This window comes from Thunnus albacares, chromosome 7, assembly GCF_914725855.1.
Source record: "Thunnus albacares chromosome 7, fThuAlb1.1, whole genome shotgun sequence".
NCBI classification, from domain to species: domain Eukaryota; kingdom Metazoa; phylum Chordata; class Actinopteri; order Scombriformes; family Scombridae; genus Thunnus; species Thunnus albacares.
Window position 1 is genome coordinate 25,281,463 of NC_058112.1, and position 24,300 is coordinate 25,305,762.

The window sequence follows — 24,300 nt, forward strand, 5'->3', positions numbered from 1 at the left end:
AGTTTTTATGATCTTTAACATGTTCACATTTACACAAACCAAGTTGAAAATGGCTTTTACAGCAAGTTACCAGTGATCACTGTCAAGGAGACATGACTGCACAGAGCAGACAGTAACAGAACATCTACCGCCCCCATGTGGCTGCAAGTCAAACTACACTGAACCCTAATAACACACCGTGGAAAAAGGTCCTGTTTTTTTACTCTTTTCTTTTTCTTTTTTTTTTTTTTTTGGCCCAATTTTAATTTCCTTCCACAGCTCATTTGTGATTTCAGTCTCACCGTTTTCTCACTGATTTTCAGAGCTGATGTGCAAATTCATGACCTGGCTTGGTTAAAATCTTTGACCAATCCAAGGCATGAACACTGTTACACTGAGAATCCCCAGCCCACGCTTTAAAAGCTTTCATTAAATAAAGGCGGTGGGAGGAGGGGAGGGGAGAGGGGGGTGGAGGGAATGTAGCAAACTTCCTGAACTTCTACTAAGTTCTCAAGCAACTGAATTATCACAGCACAGGATAAGCGATTACAAACTTGGACATATCAGCTACACATCGTTTCTACAGTTTTAAATTTGCACAGAAATCTCTGTATTCAAAAAAGAGGGTGAAATATGCAAACAGCCGGAATAAGCATGAGAATGAGCCTTGCAGAGATGACAAACCTGTCGATTTAGTGTCTGTGGTAAAATAAAAATGATAAATGATGAGACCCTCTGATTTGAACAGCAGATTCTGCTGGATTACATTCACAAGAAAATTACTATAGCATCATTAAACATCAGCCTAGTTTACAACTGGACAATTTTGGAGCTAGATTCATAGATGTCTACTTCGTCATCAACTATGTAGCCACTGGGACACAATGAATAACACACAGAAATGTACAACTGATCTCTGACAGCCACAAGACCTGAACAGGACACAGACTGAAGCTTTTTGGCGGGATTTTTTTTTTTTTTTTTTTTTGGTTATTCATCTGGACGATGAAGAACAATGTCATCAAAACAAGGAATGAATGCGGATTTTTTTTTTCAATGTAAAGCCAATAATTGGTATCATTATGAGAAGTTTAGAACATTTAACAACTTTATATCTCACAAATCAAAACAACAAACCATTCATGTATTTAAACTGTAAAACATTCAATTTTATATCTGAATTCAAAGAGTTGGAGTCTCTAATTTTGGACATACGTTCATTACCTAAATTTGGTTTAAAAAAATCTAACTTCCTGGTGTCCTTTTTTCCTCTTGTAATATTAAGTACGCTGACCCCATTAGCTTTGGAACTCTGCTTGCTTTAGTTGAAATGAAAAAGAATCTAAATGAGGTTTAACAGCTGTTTGGGCGGCATTTATGGCTTTAGCAAGAATGAGATCTAAGCTTTGGCTGATTGCATGTGCAATATGGCAACCCCCACAGAGCTGGAAAGTTCGGTTCCCTTCCCAAACCAAACCACAACTGAACCTATAGCACCTCTCAAGATAGGACTAGTTCAGCTTATTCAGGCAACAAGGGAACATGACAGTTTAATAAAATTCAAGTTTAAAAAAAAACAACCATTTGGCATAAAAGGGATTAGTTATTATTAAATTCACATTCCGATGTGACTGAATGAGCTGAACGAGCCCAGCTGTAGTTACAGTCCTGTTGGAACACCCAGATTTGTGCCGTTCGTTAAACGTCAGCCAACATGTCTCCTTTAGAAGGGAGCGCAGCTTTCTATCAGTGTGATTGTCGTGGATGTGTTCATTAGAGTGCTGCAGATTTCTCAGTTCCTCATTTCACAAAAAGGAACTTGAGTACAATCTAGTGTTCATTATCAATTTACCCTAAAGAAATGATGATAGTGATAACAAAACATCTACAAAAAGACACCAAAACTATATCCCATATATGTAGTATACTATCAGCAGTTAAATACCTAGAATATGGTACATCTTGATTTTTTTTTCTTCTTTACAAACTTGTCGTTCTTTTCAAGAACAAAGCTAGAGAGGAGAGACCGGCTTTGGCCAGTTTTCCTCTTAGTGTCCGACTGAGCGAGGATCCCCAGCAGTGACAAGGACCTCGAGGCTCAGTGCTTCCTGGAATGAAAACCCTAAACTGTGAATGAAGAGCTGATATTGTCTCCCACTTGTAAACTACGTATCATGAACCTGGGACCAAACCTAACTAGAGAGCACTCTAAACTGTCTTAACTTGAAGCCTAAGGACTGTTCTTTTACCTGAACAGAAATGTGTTATTACTACCCAAGCAGCCCAACCAAAGTCCCAGGTTGATTCTGAAGATTGCATAGCAGGGGACAATAAACGGAATCACATCACACCTACAGAAACTCTTGCCACTGCTTCAAGCACTCTCCATTTTCTCATCTGGACTGATGTGACTGCACAACAAAGAATAAAGCATATTTACAGTGGAGGGCATGTTCCTGACACTTGTTTTCTAAGAAGTAGTGCAGCTGAGAAAATGGAAACTGCTGTCGATTATTGGTCAAGAGTCTTATCTGCTTCCCTGGTCACCTACCATCCCTCCCTCTATTACTCTTAAATTCATCATTTTCCCCTCATCACCCAACATCCAAAGCAAAATATAAATAACACAAACTGTATCTTCTCCTGTGTATAATTCCCAAAATGTTCTTAAAAATAAAATGAGGTAAATCCCTGTAGTATGACAATAACTAGACAATGCAACCAATGAAAATGGCCCCTTCCACCCCTCGCCTCTGTATAATAACTACTTGGTTCATGTAGGCACAAGAACAGTCTAAACTGCACACATTGTAGATGTGTCCATCTGTAATCTTTTTGCCTCTACACGTGTCTTTGAATCACGATTCTCCTTCATTCTTTTCCCCGTTAAACCTCGTCCTTTTCCCCTTTCAGCCGCCGTGTTCCTCCTCAGGACTTCCTCTGCCGCAGCGTCTCCGAGCTGCCGTTCAGTTTGCTCCGTCCGGATGGGGTGGCTGTGCTGCCGTTGCCCACAGGGCGGTCCCAGTCCGAGGGAACTTCCTGTTTGCGTCGACGGGTCTCTTTGTAGCGTAGTGTGATGTCACTGTGAGAGGATGGAGGAAGAGCGGACAAACTATTAATATAACATCAGGCACGGGAATGCTTTCCAAGCTAGTTTCTGTTCCACTAGCTGTGTTTTCTCAGAGCACTTCTTTCAAACATGTTTCTGAGGGTTTTTTTTCCATTTCTAAGCTAAATCTGCTTTTGCACTGAATAACATTTTTACTTTTTTATTTTACATGTATTACTTTGTTACAACTCAAAACCCACAGGTCACATGACACTTTGACAGGATCTCTGTAACTAAGACTCATGGGAGATGTTGTTTATTACCAACAAAACAATCATTATCTTATGAAATTCTACTATCCAGAACAGAATATGGTGATGATTTACAAAGACACTCTGTATGCAGAAACCCAGAGTGTTACAGGAGCACTGGACTTTATATACTTCACCAATTAAGATGAATTTAAAGAAGTACCTCTAGGTAAGGAAGCTGTTTTCATTGGGTTTCAGTTAGTTCATTTGCTGAAGTACAGTGACCCATAAACTAGGACTTAACACGAGAGCTGTTTTCTTTTGTTGAAATGGTGCTTTGATTACTGTCTTTTAAGTAAATGATAAACCACTTGGCGTTCTCTAACAGCTATGTATAAAAGCTTTTATACTATTTCTATTTTCATTATAATATGCATCATTGTGGAGGGAAGCCACAAGTCTTAAGTAGGTTGGCAACCCCCTGTTGTGCTGAAGATACCAAATTTAAATCAATTTAAAGGCCTAATGTGGGTACCTGTCAATATTATATTCAGGATTTGTCAATATTCAAATGCTGGTAATATAACATTCTGTGTCTCAGATAAAAAAGGCCAGTCTGAAACATCCCCTTAATACTCCCCTTGGCCTGCTGATGCTAATGCGGTTTCTTGAATGAGGGAGAGGAACATGACACACCTGAACCTGTACAACTGGGCCAAATGGTATTTGCATATCATTTTGTCAGTTTGTTTTAATCTGCTTAGAGTGGAGTTGGGTTAGCAGCAGCAACTTAGATCAGGTAGGCTCTCAATTAAATTATGGGATGCAAAAAAATTTCAGCAAAATATTCTGATAATAAATTAAAACACTTCCCCAGATGATCCTTTATGGCAAAACCAGCCAATCTGTTACCAAAGAGGCCTAAAACTATATGCAAATACAATTTCTCCCAGGTTTGGAGAACTACAAAATATCATGCATTTGTGCCAGTGCATTGTACTGTACGACTGGAGGGAGGTGCACCATGAGAAGTGGTGGGGCTTATCTGATTGGCTCTCATCAGATAACGGGCAGTTCAGTTGGAGGAGCCGACATGCTGATTGGTGCATAAGGTGTGCCAACAGTTCCTGTTTGGTTCATTTACTGAGCCCTACTGTTTCCTATCACTTATCACTTACAGGGTACATCCCATGTCCCTTCAACTGCATCAACGTTTCCCTCACTTGCGTCCTTTCCTTTTGTCTTAGTCCCTCCCGAGGAAACAAGGAAATATGTTATTAGAGAAATGAGATGTCCTTTCCTCTGAAGCGTCACGTGAAACGACGTCCGTTTTTGATGACTGCTGGATCAGCTGTCAGTTGGCTTTAAAGGAGCAGTGTGTAGAATTTAGTGGCGTCTAGTGGAACAGACTTGGCAGAAATGGAATTTAATATCCATAAGTATGTTTTAATAAGTGTATAATTACCTGAAAATAAGAGTTGTTGTGTTTTTGTTACCTTAGAATGAGCCTTTTTCTATCTACATAGAGAGTGGGTCTCCTTCCAACGAGCCCGCCATGTTGCGCTGCCATGTTTCTACAGTAGCCCAGAACGGACAAACCAAACACTGGCTTTAGAGAGGGCCTTTAGCTTTTTTCGTGAGTTTCGCAACCACCATAGGTTCTCTTACACACTTGGAAGGGGAGGGTGAGGGCGAGGGGGGTATTCAGTTGGTTGCAATCTGCAACTTCACCACTAGATGCCACTAAATCCTACACACTGGTCCTTTAACAGCTGAAGCAACTTTAGACGGAGTTTGTGTCTGCACACATGTATGCTGTGGTGACACTAATAAAGCTGCACCGTTATCACTGCCAGCAGCTGTTTTATCTCTGCAGCCTGTTACCTGTTTGACAAACACCTGCGCATGAATAAAAACCTGCATTCTGTATTTATACTGTGTCCTGCTCAGAGGCACATGAACCATTTCTACTGGCAGAATACGTTCATATATTAATTATTTGCATCTATATTTATTGATTTTCTGATTGTGAATTCATTATTTAATAACCCAGAATATGGTTAGGGTGTCTTTTGAACACTGAACATTATTTATTTGGCTAAATGTTTCAGGGAAAATGGAATTTATGTAACTCATATCAAACCTGACACTCAGGAATTTTCAGCCTCATGTGTGACTGAATGGAAATGACGATGAATGATGTAAAATACAGCCTAAATGTGTTTAAAGCGTTTCTTGCTGACAGACAGACTCTTCCTTACCCTAATTTTATCCATAATAAAAGTTAATGGCGGAAATAATATCTTGAAAAGAAAAATCTTTCTACTAATGAAGAAAGTTGTTCTTTTGTTGTTTAGTCCAACAATTAACACAGATTTTTAACTAGATGGTGAATCAGAAAAACTAATTAAATATAAAACTTGAGAGTGATACTCTCTTGAGTTTAATGTGCAATCTGTCTCCACTCAGTGATGTTGGGATGTATCAGATCAGTCCAATCAAGAACTGATAATAAGGGGGCGTGTCACCCGATAAAAGACTTCCCTGAAGGTTGCTCTCGTGAATCGTCACTCATGGCTCCTCAGGTATGGATATAGATATAATAGAACGTCTTCCAGTTCAAGCGATGATCGAGGAGTGAGTAAATATCAAACAAGGGACTTGGGATGTACTCATACAGTGTCAGCACAAGCTGGCTGTCTTCTCCTTTGCTTAACTAACTGCACTTCAGAATAAAAAAAATAATACAGATGTGAAGGAAAATACTAAAAATGAAGATGATTAAATCCACCACAGCAAAAAACAGAAAAGTGCCATGCGAGAGATGGATCCATGTAGAGTCTAGAGGATCCCAAAGATCCTCTGTGTAATTATGGATCCAAACAGTGATGTATTAAAAAGGAAACAAAACAAAATACAACACTACTGATGGAGGGAGCGGATGGGGCCCAAACGCTCTCCCATACCTACCTCACTGGACATGGACATTACTGCTGAGCATGTGCAGGACGGAGTTTAGGGAAGTTTAGGGAAGGAGAAAAGGCGGGAGGATGGGGAGGGGAAAAAACAGATGAGAAGCTTAACATGCTGGGGCAGGGCTACGCTTGACGAGAACACTACTCAACAGAAGGTGAGAAAGCAAAAGTAATCTAAAATCATATCGCGGCATGATGTCATGAGGAAGAACAAAATCAAAATATGGGACCACTGTGTGACCTTTTTTTTGTCCACTGGTCAAATAGCTAGTGAATGTTCAAATTTTACCAGCCACTCAATAGACTACCATTGTTTTTTTTTGGCTGGTGCTAATTATGTGGCCCGTACAGGAGCTGTGGCTGAAACCCAAGTTGAACGGGATCATGTGCATGTAAAGCCAACACCAATGAACTTCAATGGACTATTGTGATCAAACTGTACTTTTTACAATGCAACTGTGACCGAGAACAATTGGCCATTCATTAAACTACAGAAGCTAGTGTTGGTGGACTGATTCCTGTATGTGCAAGGTTTCATTCAAAAAACATCTTTTTTTTTTTTTTGCTCAATCGCCTCTTCTTTTGTCTGCTCTACTTTGTTTTCTCCACTAAAAGAATAAACACAGTTAATCTTCACACGGCTCTTATGCTCTCCTGTGATAAATCAGATGAAAACAGAAAATGTGATTTATTATTTTTGAGTGCAGTCCATTTTTGTAATTTACCCATTTTTGCCAAAGGGTTATTTGCACCAAAATAAAATCTTTACCTGGATGAGTACACAGTTTTATCATCTCTGTCACTGACTTTCCCTCTGCCCAGTAACCCGCCTCCACTTCTTACCGGATGAAGAACCGCCACAGGGTCCAGGTGAAGATGAGGAGGATTCCTAAAAGCCAGCACTGCATGATGAAGAAGGGAATGGGCAGCATGATGGTGTTGGGGTCATACTTGACCACTATGAGGAACTCTGTCACCGTGATCGCCGCCACCAGCCACGCCTGCTGGCCGAGCTTCTTATGGAATTTCCTGCCAAGAAGACAAAAAAGGTGTTATTATGGAACAGTTAAAAATAACTGGGGAGGGGATCTCTTATGTTTATAGGTAAGCTCTTGATGTGGGCCAAACAAAATAAACATTATATCACTGTAAACTCAGCACTCAAGGTCAATGACTCTTATAATGGCATACATAAAAGTAACAGCCTTGTAGGCCACATGAAAGCGGCAGCGCTGTTATCCACATCAGTTAAGAAAAAGCTGCCTGAAGCAAACAGATATTCAGTAAATCAGTTTCTCACAAACGAACTGAAACCAATTCAATATGATGCAGTGTGTTTCACTGGATGAAGGGAAGCTTGAAACTTTCCTCACAGATTACTTGAAATAAATTACCAATACCGATGGAAATAATACAGAGATTTGTATATGGCTAGTATGTATCAGTATTCATGTGATTATGGTTGCTGTGTAAATATGGGGAGCATATTTGCTAAAAGTGGACTGTAAACAGAATTAATATGCAGATGAAAGTCATCTCCATTGCACAAAAAAAGGTGTTGTCAAATGTTAAATACAGTGCTGAATAGCATTTGCATATTTGTCAGACAAGCAGAAATGCTTGCTTTCAGTAGACGGATGTGATAAGAAGCTTACTTATTATCAGTCAGATAAATACACTCACTTCCTAAGCTGATCAGTTTGCCAACAAGAAGCTTACATGTAATGCATACTGGTTCATATAGGTATCATGGCACAGGTCTCTGCTGATTTCTCTCTCACTGGAAATATAGCAGTACAGACTGGATGTCCATACATGGTAACTGTCAGAAAAATGGCTCTTTACAGGTTGGCTACCAATAATTTATGGGGTTTATCAGTACTTTTAGAGCATGTTTTTGACCAATTAAATACGTTTGCTACCAGTTGTGCAACAGGTTCATTTATTCCTTCACTATTGTATCGCTTATCATCTACTTTTCTGGCTGAAAATGTAGCACAGCTTTCCATTCTGACATGTACAAAAGTCAGCAGCAAACACTTATAATAAAGTATAATAAACTTGAGTAATAGCTACAGCACAACTACATGAATTTCAGCAATATCTTTATTCAATACAACATACTGTGGTATGGATCACTGTTCCAGGTGTTGTATGGTAAGTGTTACTCACTCTATTTGTACACATGATCAGCCTATAAACCTAAAAAAAAAAACCCCGGCACCACCCAACAGCCTAACTCCATGTCGCTGCTACTCACGGGTCGTCCATGAAATCGTAGATCTCCCTCATGGCTACGCCTCCGACATTGACAAAAAACACCAGGCGGAGCAGCACCAGGTAGTGTTCAGGGGGCATCCACAGCACAAACTTCAGGTAGAAGGTGTTCAGCTCCGCCAGGAGGAACTGAAAATGATGAGTAAAGACAGAGATAGCAACTAATGAATATTGACAGTGAGAATTCATCACCCGATTACTTTTTCAATGAATCAATTGATCATTTACTCGATAAAATGTCATAAACAATGACCAATGTCCACATCGCACATCGTCTTAAAATAGCTTATACTGTCTGACAAAGAGTCATAAAAGTCATAAATGCTCACTTTACAATGATAAGATAGAGAGAGAAAACAGCTAGTCTTATCATCAACTACTTCTTTGAGCACTATATACACTAAAGACTTTGTGATCAACATTAAATAATTTCAGCGGTCAAACATTATGACACAAATATGCAGAAGAAAAAAGGGAATAAGTATGGTGACAAGAAGAGGAACTATTTTATCTCATGCTATACTTTTTTTCTGTTAAGCCATCTGTAACTTTTGTTTTCAAAAGTTCTATATAAATAAAGTTTTCTTGCTTGTAAATACTAATAGAACTAAGCTACTGTGAGAAGTTTAAGAAATAGACTTTAGATGAGGTAATCTTCATTATGTGGAGGACATGTATGACTAAGGTATGTGTACACTGTTTAAATATTTTTTATTGTGTTGTCCCCTTGAAAAATGTAAGTCCTCTTGAAAGGTTAACTTAAATAGAGAGAGGTTTGTTTCTTACCATGAAGATGATGCCTAACACGGCAAGCCAGCGACGAAGGTTGGAAGCAGGCTTCCACTCAAACTTCACCCAGCTGTACGGTGTGAACTGAAAGGCTATACGCTTTATCTTCCCCCTGAGAGAGACACGGCAGAGACACAGTTAGAAACACAGCAATGTTGGTACTTCTGCAGCTAAAGGCAATACCATCCCAACATGAACAGTTTTACCTTCTGTATATCTGTCAAACAATATGTGGAGGATACCAGTTATTGAAACAGAACAACAAAAAAATGCATCACATGGTCTTTAACCAAAAATATAAATCATTCATTGATATTTTGTGAATTCAATACTTTTGTAAAAGTAGAGGTCTTTCTCCAACGATAAGTTTATCTAATTTTGGAAAGAACAGGAGATGTAAGCTGCATGTTGTTGCCGTTGCAGCGTGAAGTCGTACTTGTATGTGGGAATATTCCACAGGCCCTGCCACTGGTAGGGCTTCATTGACAACCAGGCCAACGTCTTCATGCCACAGTAGATCCCCAGACCGTTACACACCAACACATCCATGATCCACTGCAGAGGAAAAAAAAAAAGCATCATTTTATCTAAGGGTAATAGGGCATACACAAATGTTTTATTTGTTATACTAGATCTTTTCTAAGCACTTCGTATGCTTCATTAACATCTGCCTGACGCTGTTTTTAGTAGAGCTGCTAGTTGATTGATGGAGTCAATCGACAGAAAATTAATCTGCAATGATTAATAATTCAACATGTAGGTCAAAATATTTGATGGTTTCAGGTCAATCTTTTCATGAACAGTTTACTGCCTCCCCTTGTCTGGCATTATAGTAAAATGAATATCTGGGTTTTGGACTGTTGGTCAGACAAACAAGCTGATAACGTCACCTTGACTTCTAGGAAACTGTGATAGACCAACCATCAGAAGATACATTTTTTAAAAATCATTGGAAGATTCATCAATAATGAAAATAATCAGTTGCAGCCTTAGTATTTAACAAATTTCCATCACAGTTTCACTCAACTTTAACCTGAGAAGTGGTGTGATGACCTTTAATAAAATATGGGTGTGCACTAGGGCCTTTAAATTAATAGTAGATACTTACATTTTATGGTGTATAAACTCCATTATGTTGATAGATATGATAGATTATATTTTTGTATTTATTGTAATCCATATTTACTGTAGATAAGCAATAACCTAGTTTGTCTAACAACTGTTAAGTAACTACCCTTACAATCAATTGACACAGCCTACTTTAAGTGTTTTTACAGTCAACAGTTTATCTTTATATGATGCCCCAGTTTTTGTTTGTTTACATTCTATGACATTGCTGTAATGCTTTCTAATGCAGTTTACAAGGTTTACGGTCACTTTTGACCACCTAGTTTCCACACTGGTATCACTGAAGTTTCTTACCATAAAATAATTGAGCATTTAATTGTTACCATAAATCTCAACAGCAGAAATGAAACAGCTTTAATTATGCACCAGAGGGCATTCTGGGCCAGGATATTACTGAATTTCAGTGCTTCCTCATCTCCTAATGCGGAACACTGCTCCACATTTTGCCCTTTTACCAGTTACTGCACTGCAGAGAAACAGCTCAGGATTACAGTGACCTTCACAAACCTGAACAAGGGGGATGAGTTAACCGTGTTTTTTTTTTAGGTTTATTTTTACTGGTATGCTACATTTCGTGTATGTCTCTTCACTCCTTATTTTGAGGAACCTGAAAACATGCCAGATTCTATCTATTTATATTAGTTATTCAGTGGAAGACACTGAGGATGTACACACAGTGAGGTGTGGACCAGTGTGAGCTTCAATGCAAGTCAGTCAAAATGTCACACAACTCTTCATCAGATGAAGGCAAGATAGCCGAAAATGTAACATCTCAACCTGTGTTATGTGTCTAAAAACAGAATCATCGATTATTTTACTGGTCTTGGATTAACAAACTTTATTTTATCTTCACATTATAAAGGAGTATGAGGATTTCTCAATTTCCTGTTTATATATTCATTCTTTTACATACTGAGGAGCTTTAAAAACCAACATTTTTAATCTTATTTGTTTTAAGGGCAACACCTGTTGATGATTACACCGTCCCACTGCAAACCACCCCAGCATAAAAAAATACTGGCATGATAACACGAGGTAATCTGAAAGCAAGCAAAGGATAAGAGCAGTAATATTTATACATACGTGGTCCCACCAGCACTCTGAGAAGTTAGGTAACTGGTGCTCCAGGCTGTATTCCAGGAACTCAAACATGACACTGATTATCATACACATCCACCAATCCCGAATCATCAGCGTCTGAGGAGGAAAACAGAGCAGGGGGGGGGAGGATGAGTAAGAGGTGTGGAGTGGGAGGAGGTCAGCGAGATATCACAGGAAGAGATTTAACACTGTTCAGTGCGGCAAATGCAACACGGTAAAACTGGTGCTGTACACATCCCACCCAAACATTCATTTACCTGGCATGTAAAAGTGCAAACCAAGCATAAACAGTTAAATTTAAATACAGCACTGTGGTTCACAGATGCCTCCTTATTTTCCAGTAAATAAATCATAGGTTTTATCAGGACATTGTAATAACATATCAGTTAGTGTTTGCAGTCTTATTTTCATCACAGCAACACAAGCTCTTCCTTTTATCCAGTGCATTTAACTGCTTCCCTGATATGTAAACTATATTTTTTTTCTTTTGATTGGGCAGCTGAAATAATGATGACCCATTCTCAACAGTCTTTTTGCCATTTAATGTCTGATTAAGGCCAGTCAATTAGTGCACCCTGGTGTATTCATTTGCGTTCAATTAGGCAATTAGCATTGATATCTACCTTGATATACCATCCCAGGAAGTGAGCTGGAACAAAGCCATCCATCTTGTCCTGTGAAGTAAAACCAACATGTTATTTTTAACACCTTGTTCTCTTTACAAAAATACTAAAAAACATGTTATGATGTTATGATCCACTAAAGTTAGGTGCGATACGACATGAATAAATCCCTGTTTCTGTTATCTCCGCCACCATTGTGACTGTACAGATCTGACGGATATCTGCACTAGAGTGCACTCTTCTAGTTTTATATGTCATTTACTGTTACCTACAAGGTTGAAAAGGGGTTCAAAATGATTTTTTTTTTTTATAGTATTTGTGGAGGAAGTGGTGATGCTGAAAGCAGGCCAGTGGTAGAGATGGGCTCTGGGTCATGACGGCAGCTGCAGACCGCCTCCCCAGGAGGAAAGAAGGCCTGGTTCTACTGACGGGCTTTAATCTGCACCAGACACAGGCCTCTGGAGCCAGTTAACACACAGCCACACCAAATGTCTCTGTGTGTGTGTGTGTGTGTGTGTGTGTGTGTGTGTGTGTGTGAAAGAGAAAAAAAAACTGAGACAGAAAATAGAAAGAGGTAGGGAGGGAGAAATCATATCAAATGCTGAATGAGTGTGTGTGAATGGATGTGAGAAAAGGAACAGAAAGAGGAGAAAGAGGATTCTCTTAAATTTCACATGAACACAGAGGACTGTGTACAGACAGCCGCGCAATTTGTGATCTGGGTCATTTCCTTATTAGTAATAATTGAGGGCAAAGCTTGTCATAATATAAATAGCTTTAAACGTTCAGCAGGAGAAAGTTACTTGTCACTGTACAGCCAGTTACTAGCAAAATATCACACCTCTCAGATAATATGTTTTAAACTAAATGACATATATGTTGTCAAAATGAAACTGAGCAAGCAAAACCTTAAAAAATGAACAGACAAGGTACACAAATAAAATTAAATTAACAGTCTTACCCAGATGTTATGAAAGGGGTCGGTGGTGTTGCCTGGGTCGTACATGAGGCAGTTTCCTCCATAGTCACGCTCGGGGAGGGGCACCCCGAGCTTGGGGTCGATGTACTTCATGAACTGCCGCCCATCATGCACCGTCTGGATAACAGGGGTTGAATTAAAAAAAAAAGAAAATGCAACATTAGCACTTATTCTAACTGAAAAAAGAGCTTTATGGAGACACAGAGCTGCAATGAGACCATCATTATAGAACACTGACAAATTCATGAAAGAAAAACGTATTCAAGTGCACCGTTGTTATAGTTACAAGTCATAATTAATGGCTAAAGGTGATAAATAAAAGGTTAAGATAACTGAGATCCACAAATAATAATGTTGAAGAATCTTGATTATTACCTAGAATCACAATTTCAACCACAAAAGGCACCACTATGATGACTCCTACAAAAAGGGATTTTGTCGTTATATTTTTGTTTACACTGCATATTGCTTTTACAATGTTATTTAAAAAAACATATGCTTTAAGTCACAGATAGAAAAATCTCTTTAATCAGTTTAATATATATATATATATATATATATATATATATATATATATATATATATATATATATATATATATATATATATATATATATATATATATATATATATATAATATATTTGTTAAACTGGGCTCCTCTATAACATACTTCACTTTCAATACAGTGAGTTTTCCTCTTTTTTTCCCAGCAACACACAACAAAACTGTTCTGGAAGCTTTTCCCAAGTGACATTTTTTATTTTATTATTTAAAAAGGCAGATGGCTTCAGTATTTGAACTTTTTTTAAACAGTGTCCAAACAAGATACAGTTTGCCGGCGGTAAAGTGTTATGTAAAAGGCAGCTATTTCTGCTGAGAGTCTGATTCTGTGAGACATTTTAATTAAACTGGGAGAGAGTAGAGAGGCTTCCAGGGTTTCAGATGTAGGAGGATGACATCAGAAAAGTACCATAGATTGGAAAGAAAACTCTGAACAAAATCCCTGATTTTGGCTAGTTTGAAGATCCCCATGTTGACTCCACCACGTGATGTTTCAGGATGGAGCTGCTTTGCTTTGGTTTCTGGACACTACAGGATACACAATTTAAATCAGGACCAGTTTGCAAATCGCTGTAGGAAACGTGAATTAAAATGAATGTTGAATGTTATAGAGATTACTGTCACACTGATCATCCAACTTCCAAATGAAACTAAAGATCTGCAACAAATTCTACAACCAAAGATTCATACTTTTAGACACAAGAAAGAATTTATATATATCTTTTACAAAGCCAAATGATTATCAATTGTTGATAGTGATGGTTTGTTATCATCAAGTCCTACAAATTGTATAAATGTACGATCGTATAAATATCCATTTGGTTTCATTCAATACTGAGGCCACTTTGTCACACAACTCCTTCTGTTTTAAGAGCTATTTTGAGGCTAATTTTGCAGTGATAAAGGTCCGTTTGAATGTCTAGAAGAATGAGAGCTTCTATATTGATGACTTCTGCGTTACCAAAACGGTTCACAAAGAAAGATGTACATGCAAACATGCGATGTAATCAAATATAACTGATGTACACTATATGAATATGCACGTGTCTCGTGATTTTACCTTCTCTTATGTATTTTGTATGTGCGTATGTTGCTGTATGTGTGCATCTTTAAATATTTGAATGCAGGTTTTTAGCCCATCAAGGCATTAATATCATCAGCACACCCACTTGGAACAGGATGAAGATGAGGAACAGCTCGTAGACGACAGTGACACAAAGCCAGAACCGCCAGTAAGCTGCAGGGAAAGAGAGAGAGAGAGAGAGAAAGTAACGGTCAGAGTTACGCTGCACACTCTTCACTCCTAAAAAAAATAAACAGAGAACAGAGGTTTTTTTTTTTTTTTTACAGGTTCCAGATCAAAGATTATGTACATATTATGCAGTCTGACAATGTGAGTGATGCTCCATTATGTGTCTCTCTCTCTGTCATAGACAAACCTTCCTAACAATCCTAACTGCACCTATAGATACCTCTAGCTGTTTCTGTACCCTTCCTTTGTTTTACAAGCATTTGGCTTTCAACACACTGAAAATCATAGCGGTGGGTAAGTTAACTTCTATGTTAACTGCCCTGACTTTGACATTCGGTCTTCACACTGAAGCCCTTAATTTACAGGAAATAAATGGGTAGCGTGTGTTTTGACATTTAGGAACAGGAACACATGAGGGACTCGGGGTGCGGGTGTTTGATTTAGTGCCAAATCATGATTATGAGATGTAAAATGAAAACAAATTAAATGAGGTAATAAAATAGAGAATCAGTCAGAAGAACCTGGTTTCCATTAAAGTTTAACTTCATCAGTAGATAAAAAAAATGAAGTGGAAGGATTACTGCCACAGCCTAAAGCTACTGTAAGATACTGTAATGAATGTCTCAAGAATGAAGCTATTGTTTTTAAATTCAACCGTTACTATTACTGTAATCCCTTTTGAATTCATGTGTGTGAGCTCAGTTTGCTGTGAGGATATACATCTGAAAACCCCTCTGGGTCTTTTCCTTGGATACAAACCTGTGGAGTTTCAACTCGACTGCAACCAGGTGAACAACAATGGAACCTACTTGTCTGGCTCAACAGGTCAGGGAGTATGACGCAGTCGCAAAATACACACACACACACACACACACACACACACACACACACACATAAAACACCCCCTTTGTCTTTCAGACCACAAAAGGAGGGGTCAAGAAGGCACAAGAAATGCAGCAACAGCGGCTCGAATTCTTGCCCGGCCACTTCACGCCTTCGAAGACTGCAAATATTCTATGTGTGTTTCCATGCACGCTGTCCTCCACACCCTGTTATTGTAGTTCCTTCCTTCCTTTCTCTCAGGATTTAGTGAGGAACAAGTTGCGTGAGGGATGAGATGTAAGTGTACTCTGCATGAATTTCCTGGTTAAAAACATAAATAGCCAATTACTAAGAACTGCACTGTTTAAATAGAGACATCCTTTCATACTGAATGGGAGATTTAAAAAAAAAAAAGGGTGCCACAGTTAAGCTAATGCACTCACCAAATATATCACCATGTAAACAGTTTCATTAAGCCTGTAAAATTATATAAAACTATAACTATAAAAACATACTGTGGCTGAGGCCCTTATCAAAAGCAAGTGACAATAAAACTCTCAGGCAAATAAAGAAGCACTTTCAATAATGATGCAGACTTTATATCAACTATTAGGACATAAATCCAACTGTAACAGCACTTCTTCTGCATCCAGACACCGTGCAGTTGTTATTTATTTTATAGATCTATAACAACACAGCGAGCAGTCAATATATGTTTATGAACAATACACGATCCTATAAAGTCTTCAGCAGCACTCCTACTCAATGTTTGAGGAAAACTCTGATGTGTACGTTTATGGGATAATAACCAACAAATTATATGGTCGCTTTTTCTCACTATGATTCCCTGCAGCTGTCCTTCAAACAAACCAGCTACCAGTTTCTCCACCACATCATTTAAAAAGTCCTCTCTTTCCTCATGCAAATATCAAAGATGTTTAAAATAAATACATTTGTATGGCATTTACAGAGCAGCTATCTATCTTTTTTTTAATTGGTTACATAAATAACAAAGCACCAAGCTCTTTAGCTAAAACCCTGTGGTTGCCGTCTTTACCTAGAATTTAAATATTGAAGCATTTAATTAGAGCTGTAAACAAACACCTGCATCAGAGGTGTTATGGAGTTATGTTGCTCGGTTACTAGACAGTTCTCAGTAGCCATTATACAATATCAGGTAAAACAAACTTGCTTAATGTAAATTTGTCTCAATCTCTTGGATCTCTTGGATTGATAGGGGGTTGCTGTGGAGGAGGATTAAGATCATAAGGAACATTTTTTTTATGTGTTTGATGTCTCTTTTCTAAATTTAAACAGCAGCTAAAATACGAGTGGGAGAAATGAGCGGGTTGGGAACGTCATGTTAGAGTGAGTGCGTGATTTTACTGATTAAGCTATTCACTGAGAATTACAGTCCTGTCTGGGCTTCTGTTTGTTGTTGTTTATCTTGTTTTCTAAAAAGGGATTTGATTAGATCTAAGCCATGCCAGGAAAAACACCCCACCTGCTTTCAAGACACTATGGATTCTTCATTTATTCATATGCCTCCTTTATTTGGACAATTACATTCAGTGAGCCATTGATTCCCAGCACTCACAGGATCTATATATCATATTAAAAAACCAAGATGAGATTCTCAAATGTTGCTATTGATCGATATAGTGATAACTGCTCTCAGCTTCTCTCACTCATCTGCACAGGAAGGGAAAGGGAAAAACAATGTGCCGTTAAAACATCAGCCTCAACACCTGGGATTCTCCTGATGATAGCACGCTATATGAACAGCAGCAAGTTCCTGTCGATTACTATCTCTTATGTTTCATTGCTTATATTTGTAAACAAGTGCTTCAGTGATGAGGAGGATGTTCATAGATGCATCCCGTTATGCTTCAGAATGGCACTGCAAAAGCTCGACTGAGTCTTCATGTGATATTTAACCTGCATTGCCTTCCCTTCAGTTTCTTTGACATTTTATCCGTTACTGAACAAACGATGAGATGAGAGAGGCCGCTGGAGGATAACTGGATAGACAGGCGGGACATGACGTTGGGAGGGTGGGCGTGTCATAATGAATCATAGCTCTGTGCCACTAAAAGTTGAAGATTGATTGATGGGTGGATGTCATGATATTATTGGTTGAAATAAGAAAAGAATAAAAAAAGAATCAGCAGTACTCGATAACTTTAAGGTATCGACCGAAATAACTCGGTACCAAGCAGCATCGAAGCTCCTCCAAGTCAAATGACACCTGTATCGGATCCTTGCTGAACCCAGATGTAGAAAAAAATGACTATTTGTATGGTTTTGCTAGCAGCCAATCACTGCAAGCATTCTTTGATTTAATGTGACATGTGACTGGCCAACTACAGCAGCAGCCACATCCCATACAGTCTGTAGCGATAATGCTATATTGTACAGTTTTGTACAGTTATTTAATTAATATTTCAACAATTTCAACACTTTCAAAATGTATTTGTGTAAAAATAACTTGGATGGGGAGGAGCGGTGGCATTTTACGCGACTGAATGATTCCATTCACACGATGGGTATCAAATGACGTAGAAGAGAAAAAGGTATTGTACTGTTGTTTCGTACTGTTGATTTAAGCAGCCGCAAACTGCTTAAATAAGCCGCTGAAACTATGAGTCACATAATGTTGTTTATGGGAAAAATGGGATTTTTACTTCCTGAACCAGGAGTGTCCAAGATAGCTCCTCCCACTTTGCAACTCTATCATAGAGACGCACAGGAAACAAGAGAAGAAGAAAGAAAGGGGGATATTTGTTCATGTTTGGTTACGCAATAACTGTGCTCATCTTACCTGGATGTGGTCTTGTGAAGGGTCCATCTTTGGCTTGTGTCACTCCAAAACAGAGGAACACCAGGATACTGGCCACAATCCCCCTACGAGAGCACAAATCAGAAAAAACGTCTACGTTACACTATTGATTCAAATAATAAGTCTCTAATGGACTTAAAACCCTTGTCTAATCTCAAAGATCTATGATGCGAGTACAAAGAGCAGAGAGGCAGCAGCCACCTTACTACAATTCCCCACTGTGTTTGCTTAGTGATGAGACCGTCTTGCAGCTGCTGGTGTGAGATTGTGTTGCTTCTGATCCCTGTTGTGTTTAACTCTTGAAAACAAGACGAGGTCGCTGCTCTGAACTTACAAATTAACAGGGTAGGATTAGACACTGGACACACGACGCGATTAAAGCTCGTGCTCGCCGACGAGTGTGGGAGCGTGACTGTAAATGACTGACTGATTGATTGTGTGAAAGTGTGTGGGTTTGGGAACATAAATGTATGTCAAAGTGAGGGCGGATGTGTATGTGTTAGTGAGCTGGTGAGAGTGAGTAAATGGCTCAAATAACAATGTTTCAAATGGAATTGGTGTATTAAACAGTGTAGAAATGAGTAAGTGATTGAGACGTTGTGTGTGTGTGTGTGTGTGTGTGCTCTCTGCTGCCAGGAAGAAGCTCTAGCGTCTTTATCCCCCACGAGCCAGTCTGCGCTGACTGCAGCAAATCCTGTTAAGAACTGTCCCACAATCCCTCACAAGCACACAAACACAACCTACAATCACTCTCTGTGTCACACACACACGCACACACACACACACACACACGCACACACACGCACAAACACACACACACACACACACGGCCCTTGCAAACGTATAATATCATAAGACTTAAGTTAAGATTCTCTTTTTTTTTTCTCTACACTTTCAGTTCACATGAGACGTTACACAAAGCAGGCCTTTTCCTGCGTTAAGTAAGCTTCCGAACACTCGTCGCAGCCGAGTTTAGAGTTTGGCAGAACAGAGAGGAGCTCAGTGCTCAGGTGGCTGTCATCAGACCAGTGTGAATCAACTCCTGACCTACACCGTGAGGTCAATTCAGCCCGAGCGAGCAAGCCAAAGTCAGCCAGAATATTAATATTTAAAAGATATCTAGGCTTCGGAATAACTTTTCCACTGGTAGCACCAGTGACCAGCAACCACACATACTGCGTTAGCCACTGTTGTTCAAAGTAGTACTTTTTCTTCTTCACTGGCTCAGTCGGTATCTCCCTGCCTGCACTTTCATAATCAGCTACGTCTCAGTTGGAACCTCTCATTGGCTTTCCCTTCGCACCAGCCTCCTCCTCCTCTCTCTCTCCTCTTTTTTTTTTTTTGTTAATAATCAGCTATGACCGAAATCCCATATCCTGATATAGGTCATTTCATACCTATATGAGCTACTGCACAACCCCAAAGTACTCAGCATGCTGTGCCTCTTTCTTTGGTCATAAGACACTAAAAAGGCGAGCTGGATTACACCTCTATCATCTTGCTTTCATCAAAGTCTGCATGCTTCAGTTAATTAATTGTACAAGGTTGCGTGTTTTCTCTGTGTTCAAAGAGTAAAGCTTCAAACACATTTACCGAATCTTAATCTGATCAAATTGTAACCTGATATTCATGCTCTTCTTTCATGGTCATCAGGGTTTTTTTTTTTCTTCCCAGCTCCAAACAGCTACATGTGGCCTTGAAAAAAAAAAAAAAAAAAAAAGAGGGCCAGCTGGGCTCAAGGTGAATGCTGCTGACGAAGAAAGTGATTCGATTGATGATGATGAGGGTTTTGTACTGCAAACGTGTTGCGGCGACTGTGTGGCTTAATGCCAAATGGTGTTAAAGGTGAGATCAACATCGGTGTGCTCATTTGCTGGTTTTCATTATGTGACCTATTCATTGAGTGACAATGTGACATGACCCACAACAAATAGACAAACACACGCACTGCTGCCTTTTCCCCCACATCTCACACACAAAAGAGGCAAATCGTTCGTGCCTCTTTAGTAAAACGTGTCACCGGATGGACAGAATGATACTTGAAGAGAAGAAAAAATCAGGATAAACACTGAGTTTACTAGTAGTTCGGATTACTAATGAAATAGGTAAAATAAACTGCTGCCAAAATGACAGTTCTGCAGTCCAATAACAAGACTCGTGTGGATTACATGAAGTGTTTTTGGAGCTGGCTGTTGTGTCCTGTGTGGTTCTGGTTGTAGGGACAGTTGGGGAAGTGATGAGCACAAACAACTGACCTCTTAGTATTGTAGGCCGTGTCCTGTGGGGTTTCTTCCAACAGTGTGACGTAGACCAGAGCACAGGTCAGAATGAAGAGCACTGTCACAGTATGGGCTCGCCTGTAGAGAGAGAGAGAGACAGAGAGAGAGAGGGAGGAGAGTGATATTAATACCATTTGCAAAGAGAAAAAAAATACAATAAAAGCCTTTAGAGAGAGAGAAAAATCTGCTGATGCTATCTGATGTTGCAGAGGGAGAAAAGTTGAGCAACATCACTGCACTGTTATTTGAACCCTGTTCACATTGGTGGTTAGTTTAGAAGGTGAATAAACATCCTGTGCTTGTGAAGAAAGAAACTTCACAACCTTCTGAAATGAGGAATCTGTAAGATTTTCTAAGTCAGTTTGATATTTTCTTTTAGTTGTGTATTCATTTTCTGCCTTAGGCCTGTAAAAAAAAAATCATGGTGTAGGACTAATAACATATACTTCAGTGGACATGTTGAACCTGACGTTTAAGGCTATGACATTAGCTACAGGCTCATATATATCCTACCGGACGGCAAGGAGAAGGCAAACTTTGGCCTTTGTTGTACAACAGTTTCAACAATAGCGGTCCAGATATTCATCCGTGCTATCTGTGGGATTTATCGCAACTCAGAGGGCAAAGTTTTATTTATCAACATGCTGATATGAGTCACATGAACATACAGTTTGTAATGTCAGATCGATCAGATGGCAAGTGGCATCGGCCATTACAAATAGTGATGTATGTAAACTTTTTATTACTCTCTGGTGAACTATGTTGCTCAATTATATCTTTTCTGTGCTGCAATTTGGTGTTAGAGCGACATATACATCAACACTGATATATCTACCTGTTACTATGACATCAATTTGCGGTGACTTCTAATCATTTAAATGAATGTAGGCTTAATAAATCATTTAAAAGTAGGGTAATTAGAGGAATGAGGAAAAGGAATATTTTTTAAACAATAAGTTTAATAAAGAATAAAGATATTTTCCGTCAGACGAGGGGGGAAACTGAAATAATGAGGTCAAATTTGTTGGCGATTCCAGTGTAGATGTGCGTTAGTCAGCTTGTTTTTCTGCACCCTTGTGACCAAAAATCGATTAACGCAGCTTTTCACAATAAAAACAGTGAGCGTGGTTTATTCCTCTCAGCTTATCAAACTGGCAAAAGCAGTGTAAACACGACACCATGTGCCCGAGCATTCTCAGTAACGTGTGACACAGAGTTTCTCTCCAGAGATCGGTAATACACTCACGGCATTGTTTATGAATTAAATACACCGGCCATGCTCCCTGTCGGTATGGAAAATGTCGTCCGATGCAACAATGCAGCTCTTTTATGTGTTTTTCAGACAAAAATAGACATCTATAGCACAGAGGCAGAAGCTATACATGGCTGCAACCAGGGGGACATGTTGATAAAACAACACCAGTCTTATCATTTAAAGTGCTTATTATTGGAAGTATAGCAATGGTTTAAAACACTTGTTTTCATATTGAGGTTGCTATTGCTGCTCTTCAAACTGAAGACCACCCCCTGCCAGCCTTTTGGCTCAGAGTCTGAGTGATGGAGATGGAGATGGCACACCGGGTGTCATTAGCATTTTCTCCCCCATTCCACCTCCTTATCCAACCTGTTTCACAGGAGACACGGGGGGAAGGCTTGGCGTCTCTCTCACCTGACAACCACACACCACTGGGAATGAAAAGATGCAACGGAAATACCAACCCGGTGCGACTGAGAGACAGGCTAAACTCACAGGTTGAGAATCAAGATTAAATGAGCTGATGGTTGACAGTCTTATGACCATTACAGCCATATACAGAAATAGCCTAATGTCCAATATGATTTAGTCTTGAGGCGGACAGCAGGGTTGAGACAGGCTTGTCAAATACAATTTGTGACTTAACTGAGCCAAATAATATGACTTCACTCGATACAACATGCTCGATTGTGGCCGTTTCATGTGTTTGACCACAGCAGCCTCTGGTTTCTATGATCCAAGTTTGTTAAGTTCATGAGCCTTGTGACACTTTTATAAAATTAAATCCTGTTGGGAGCACTATGTTCTTTTGAGTGCAATCACCACCCCAACTTAGGTTCTTCTCTTTCAATAAAATCTAAAAATAAACCTTCTCTAAGACATTGCCAGTAGTCTAAACGTTGAAAACAATCTCAGTAGTTTCTTAGAACTGAAATGTGTGCGCAGAAATGCTATTTGGGGAAATAGCAAAATTGGTGTCACAGCATAAAATTCTGTCACATCTGTCTAAGGTCTATAGGTCTGTCTAAAGTCTATCAAAGCTATTTCAGTTTTCTCAGGAAAAAAAAAAAACACTTCCCCAATTCCAATCTGAGGCAGGTTGCACGACAGTTTCTTACAACAACATCCAGGGGAAGCTGCGAACGTCACCAGAGAGTTCTTTAGTATGTCTGTAATACTCCCACAACACGGTGCTCCTATACTGACTCCATAATCAGACATATGACTATTTCACTGCCATTTCCTCTATTTGAATGCCGGTGTGTGGTTTCATTACCGCAAAGCTTCTAGCTTTAGGAAAAAAAAAAAAAAATCCCCATTATGGTTTTTATAATGCGAAAAAAAAAAAAAAGCAACCAACTAATGTGAATTTCTGGTGAAGTCAGACAGGAAACACTGAGATGCTACTTATTCTCATTCTTTTTTTTTGTTCTCAATGTGTTTCATGGATGCATTAGTTGCCCATAAAGACAAAGCACGCCATATGATTCACAATGGCCACGAGTCTCCAAGTTGACCACAAAGTAAATAGCTACATTCATTATCAGTTCTCCATTATAACTAAACTGGGAGTGCCAACCAACCACTGTGAGAACAAATTCCTCCACACAAAATCACAAGCGAGTGTTACCATGGGCGGTTTGTGTCCGAACTGAGCTATCCTTTCATGAAAAGCAACCGTTTAAGAGAGGTGCTGATGTGACTTAGTGGGTCATTTTGGCGGGTTGAATCACAGTAATGACAAATTCTCATTAAGGTTTCTCTGCCAGAGATATTGGATATCTTAGCAGATCCTTACCGCTCCTCGCTTTCCACACAAAGCAGAGCTGAGAAACACACACACACACACAAAGGCACAGTCAGGCATAAATACTGCTGGAGCGACAGGTTGAGAGGCAGCAGCAGCAATAAATTAAGGAAGGCTGCAGAGGAGAATGTCACTTTTCCAGACTAGCCTCATGCTCTCACATGACAGCACCTGCATCCTGCACATTTCAACACGCTGCATCTGTGTGCGTGTGTACTTGTGTCAGTAGGTGCATGCACAACTGACTCCTCCAGTTCACTGCATGAGCAAAATATCCGCTCTGACTTCAACTCTGTCGTGGATCTCTTTCTGCTGAAGGTGCAGGTAGGCATA

General features: G+C 39.3%; 1 protein-coding gene and 1 long non-coding RNA gene across 3 annotated transcripts in view; one reads left to right on the plus strand and one right to left on the minus strand.

The window, feature by feature from the left end:
• ptdss2 (phosphatidylserine synthase 2) overlaps positions 1-24,300 on the minus strand; it is a 24,974-nt gene continuing 674 nt past the window's right edge. Inside the window, exons 2-12 of the mRNA XM_044356293.1 lie at positions 20,882-20,983; positions 18,609-18,691; positions 14,883-14,950; positions 13,134-13,268; positions 12,173-12,223; positions 11,532-11,645; positions 9,757-9,875; positions 9,318-9,432; positions 8,515-8,660; positions 7,098-7,283; positions 1-3,061 (exon numbers count right to left, since the gene is read on the minus strand). Coding sequence (XP_044212228.1) covers positions 2,908-3,061; positions 7,098-7,283; positions 8,515-8,660; positions 9,318-9,432; positions 9,757-9,875; positions 11,532-11,645; positions 12,173-12,223; positions 13,134-13,268; positions 14,883-14,950; positions 18,609-18,691; positions 20,882-20,983 — 1,273 coding nt within the window. The 3' untranslated portion in view covers positions 1-2,907. The remainder of the gene's footprint in view (positions 3,062-7,097; positions 7,284-8,514; positions 8,661-9,317; positions 9,433-9,756; positions 9,876-11,531; positions 11,646-12,172; positions 12,224-13,133; positions 13,269-14,882; positions 14,951-18,608; positions 18,692-20,881; positions 20,984-24,300) is intronic.
• Positions 23,997-24,300, plus strand: part of LOC122985549 — an 8,169-nt gene continuing 7,865 nt past the window's right edge. Inside the window, exon 1 of one of the 2 annotated variants that reach the window (XR_006404146.1) lies at positions 23,997-24,291. This is a non-coding gene — a long non-coding RNA (uncharacterized LOC122985549). The remainder of the gene's footprint in view (positions 24,292-24,300) is intronic. The other variant, XR_006404145.1, reaches the window with a different exon arrangement.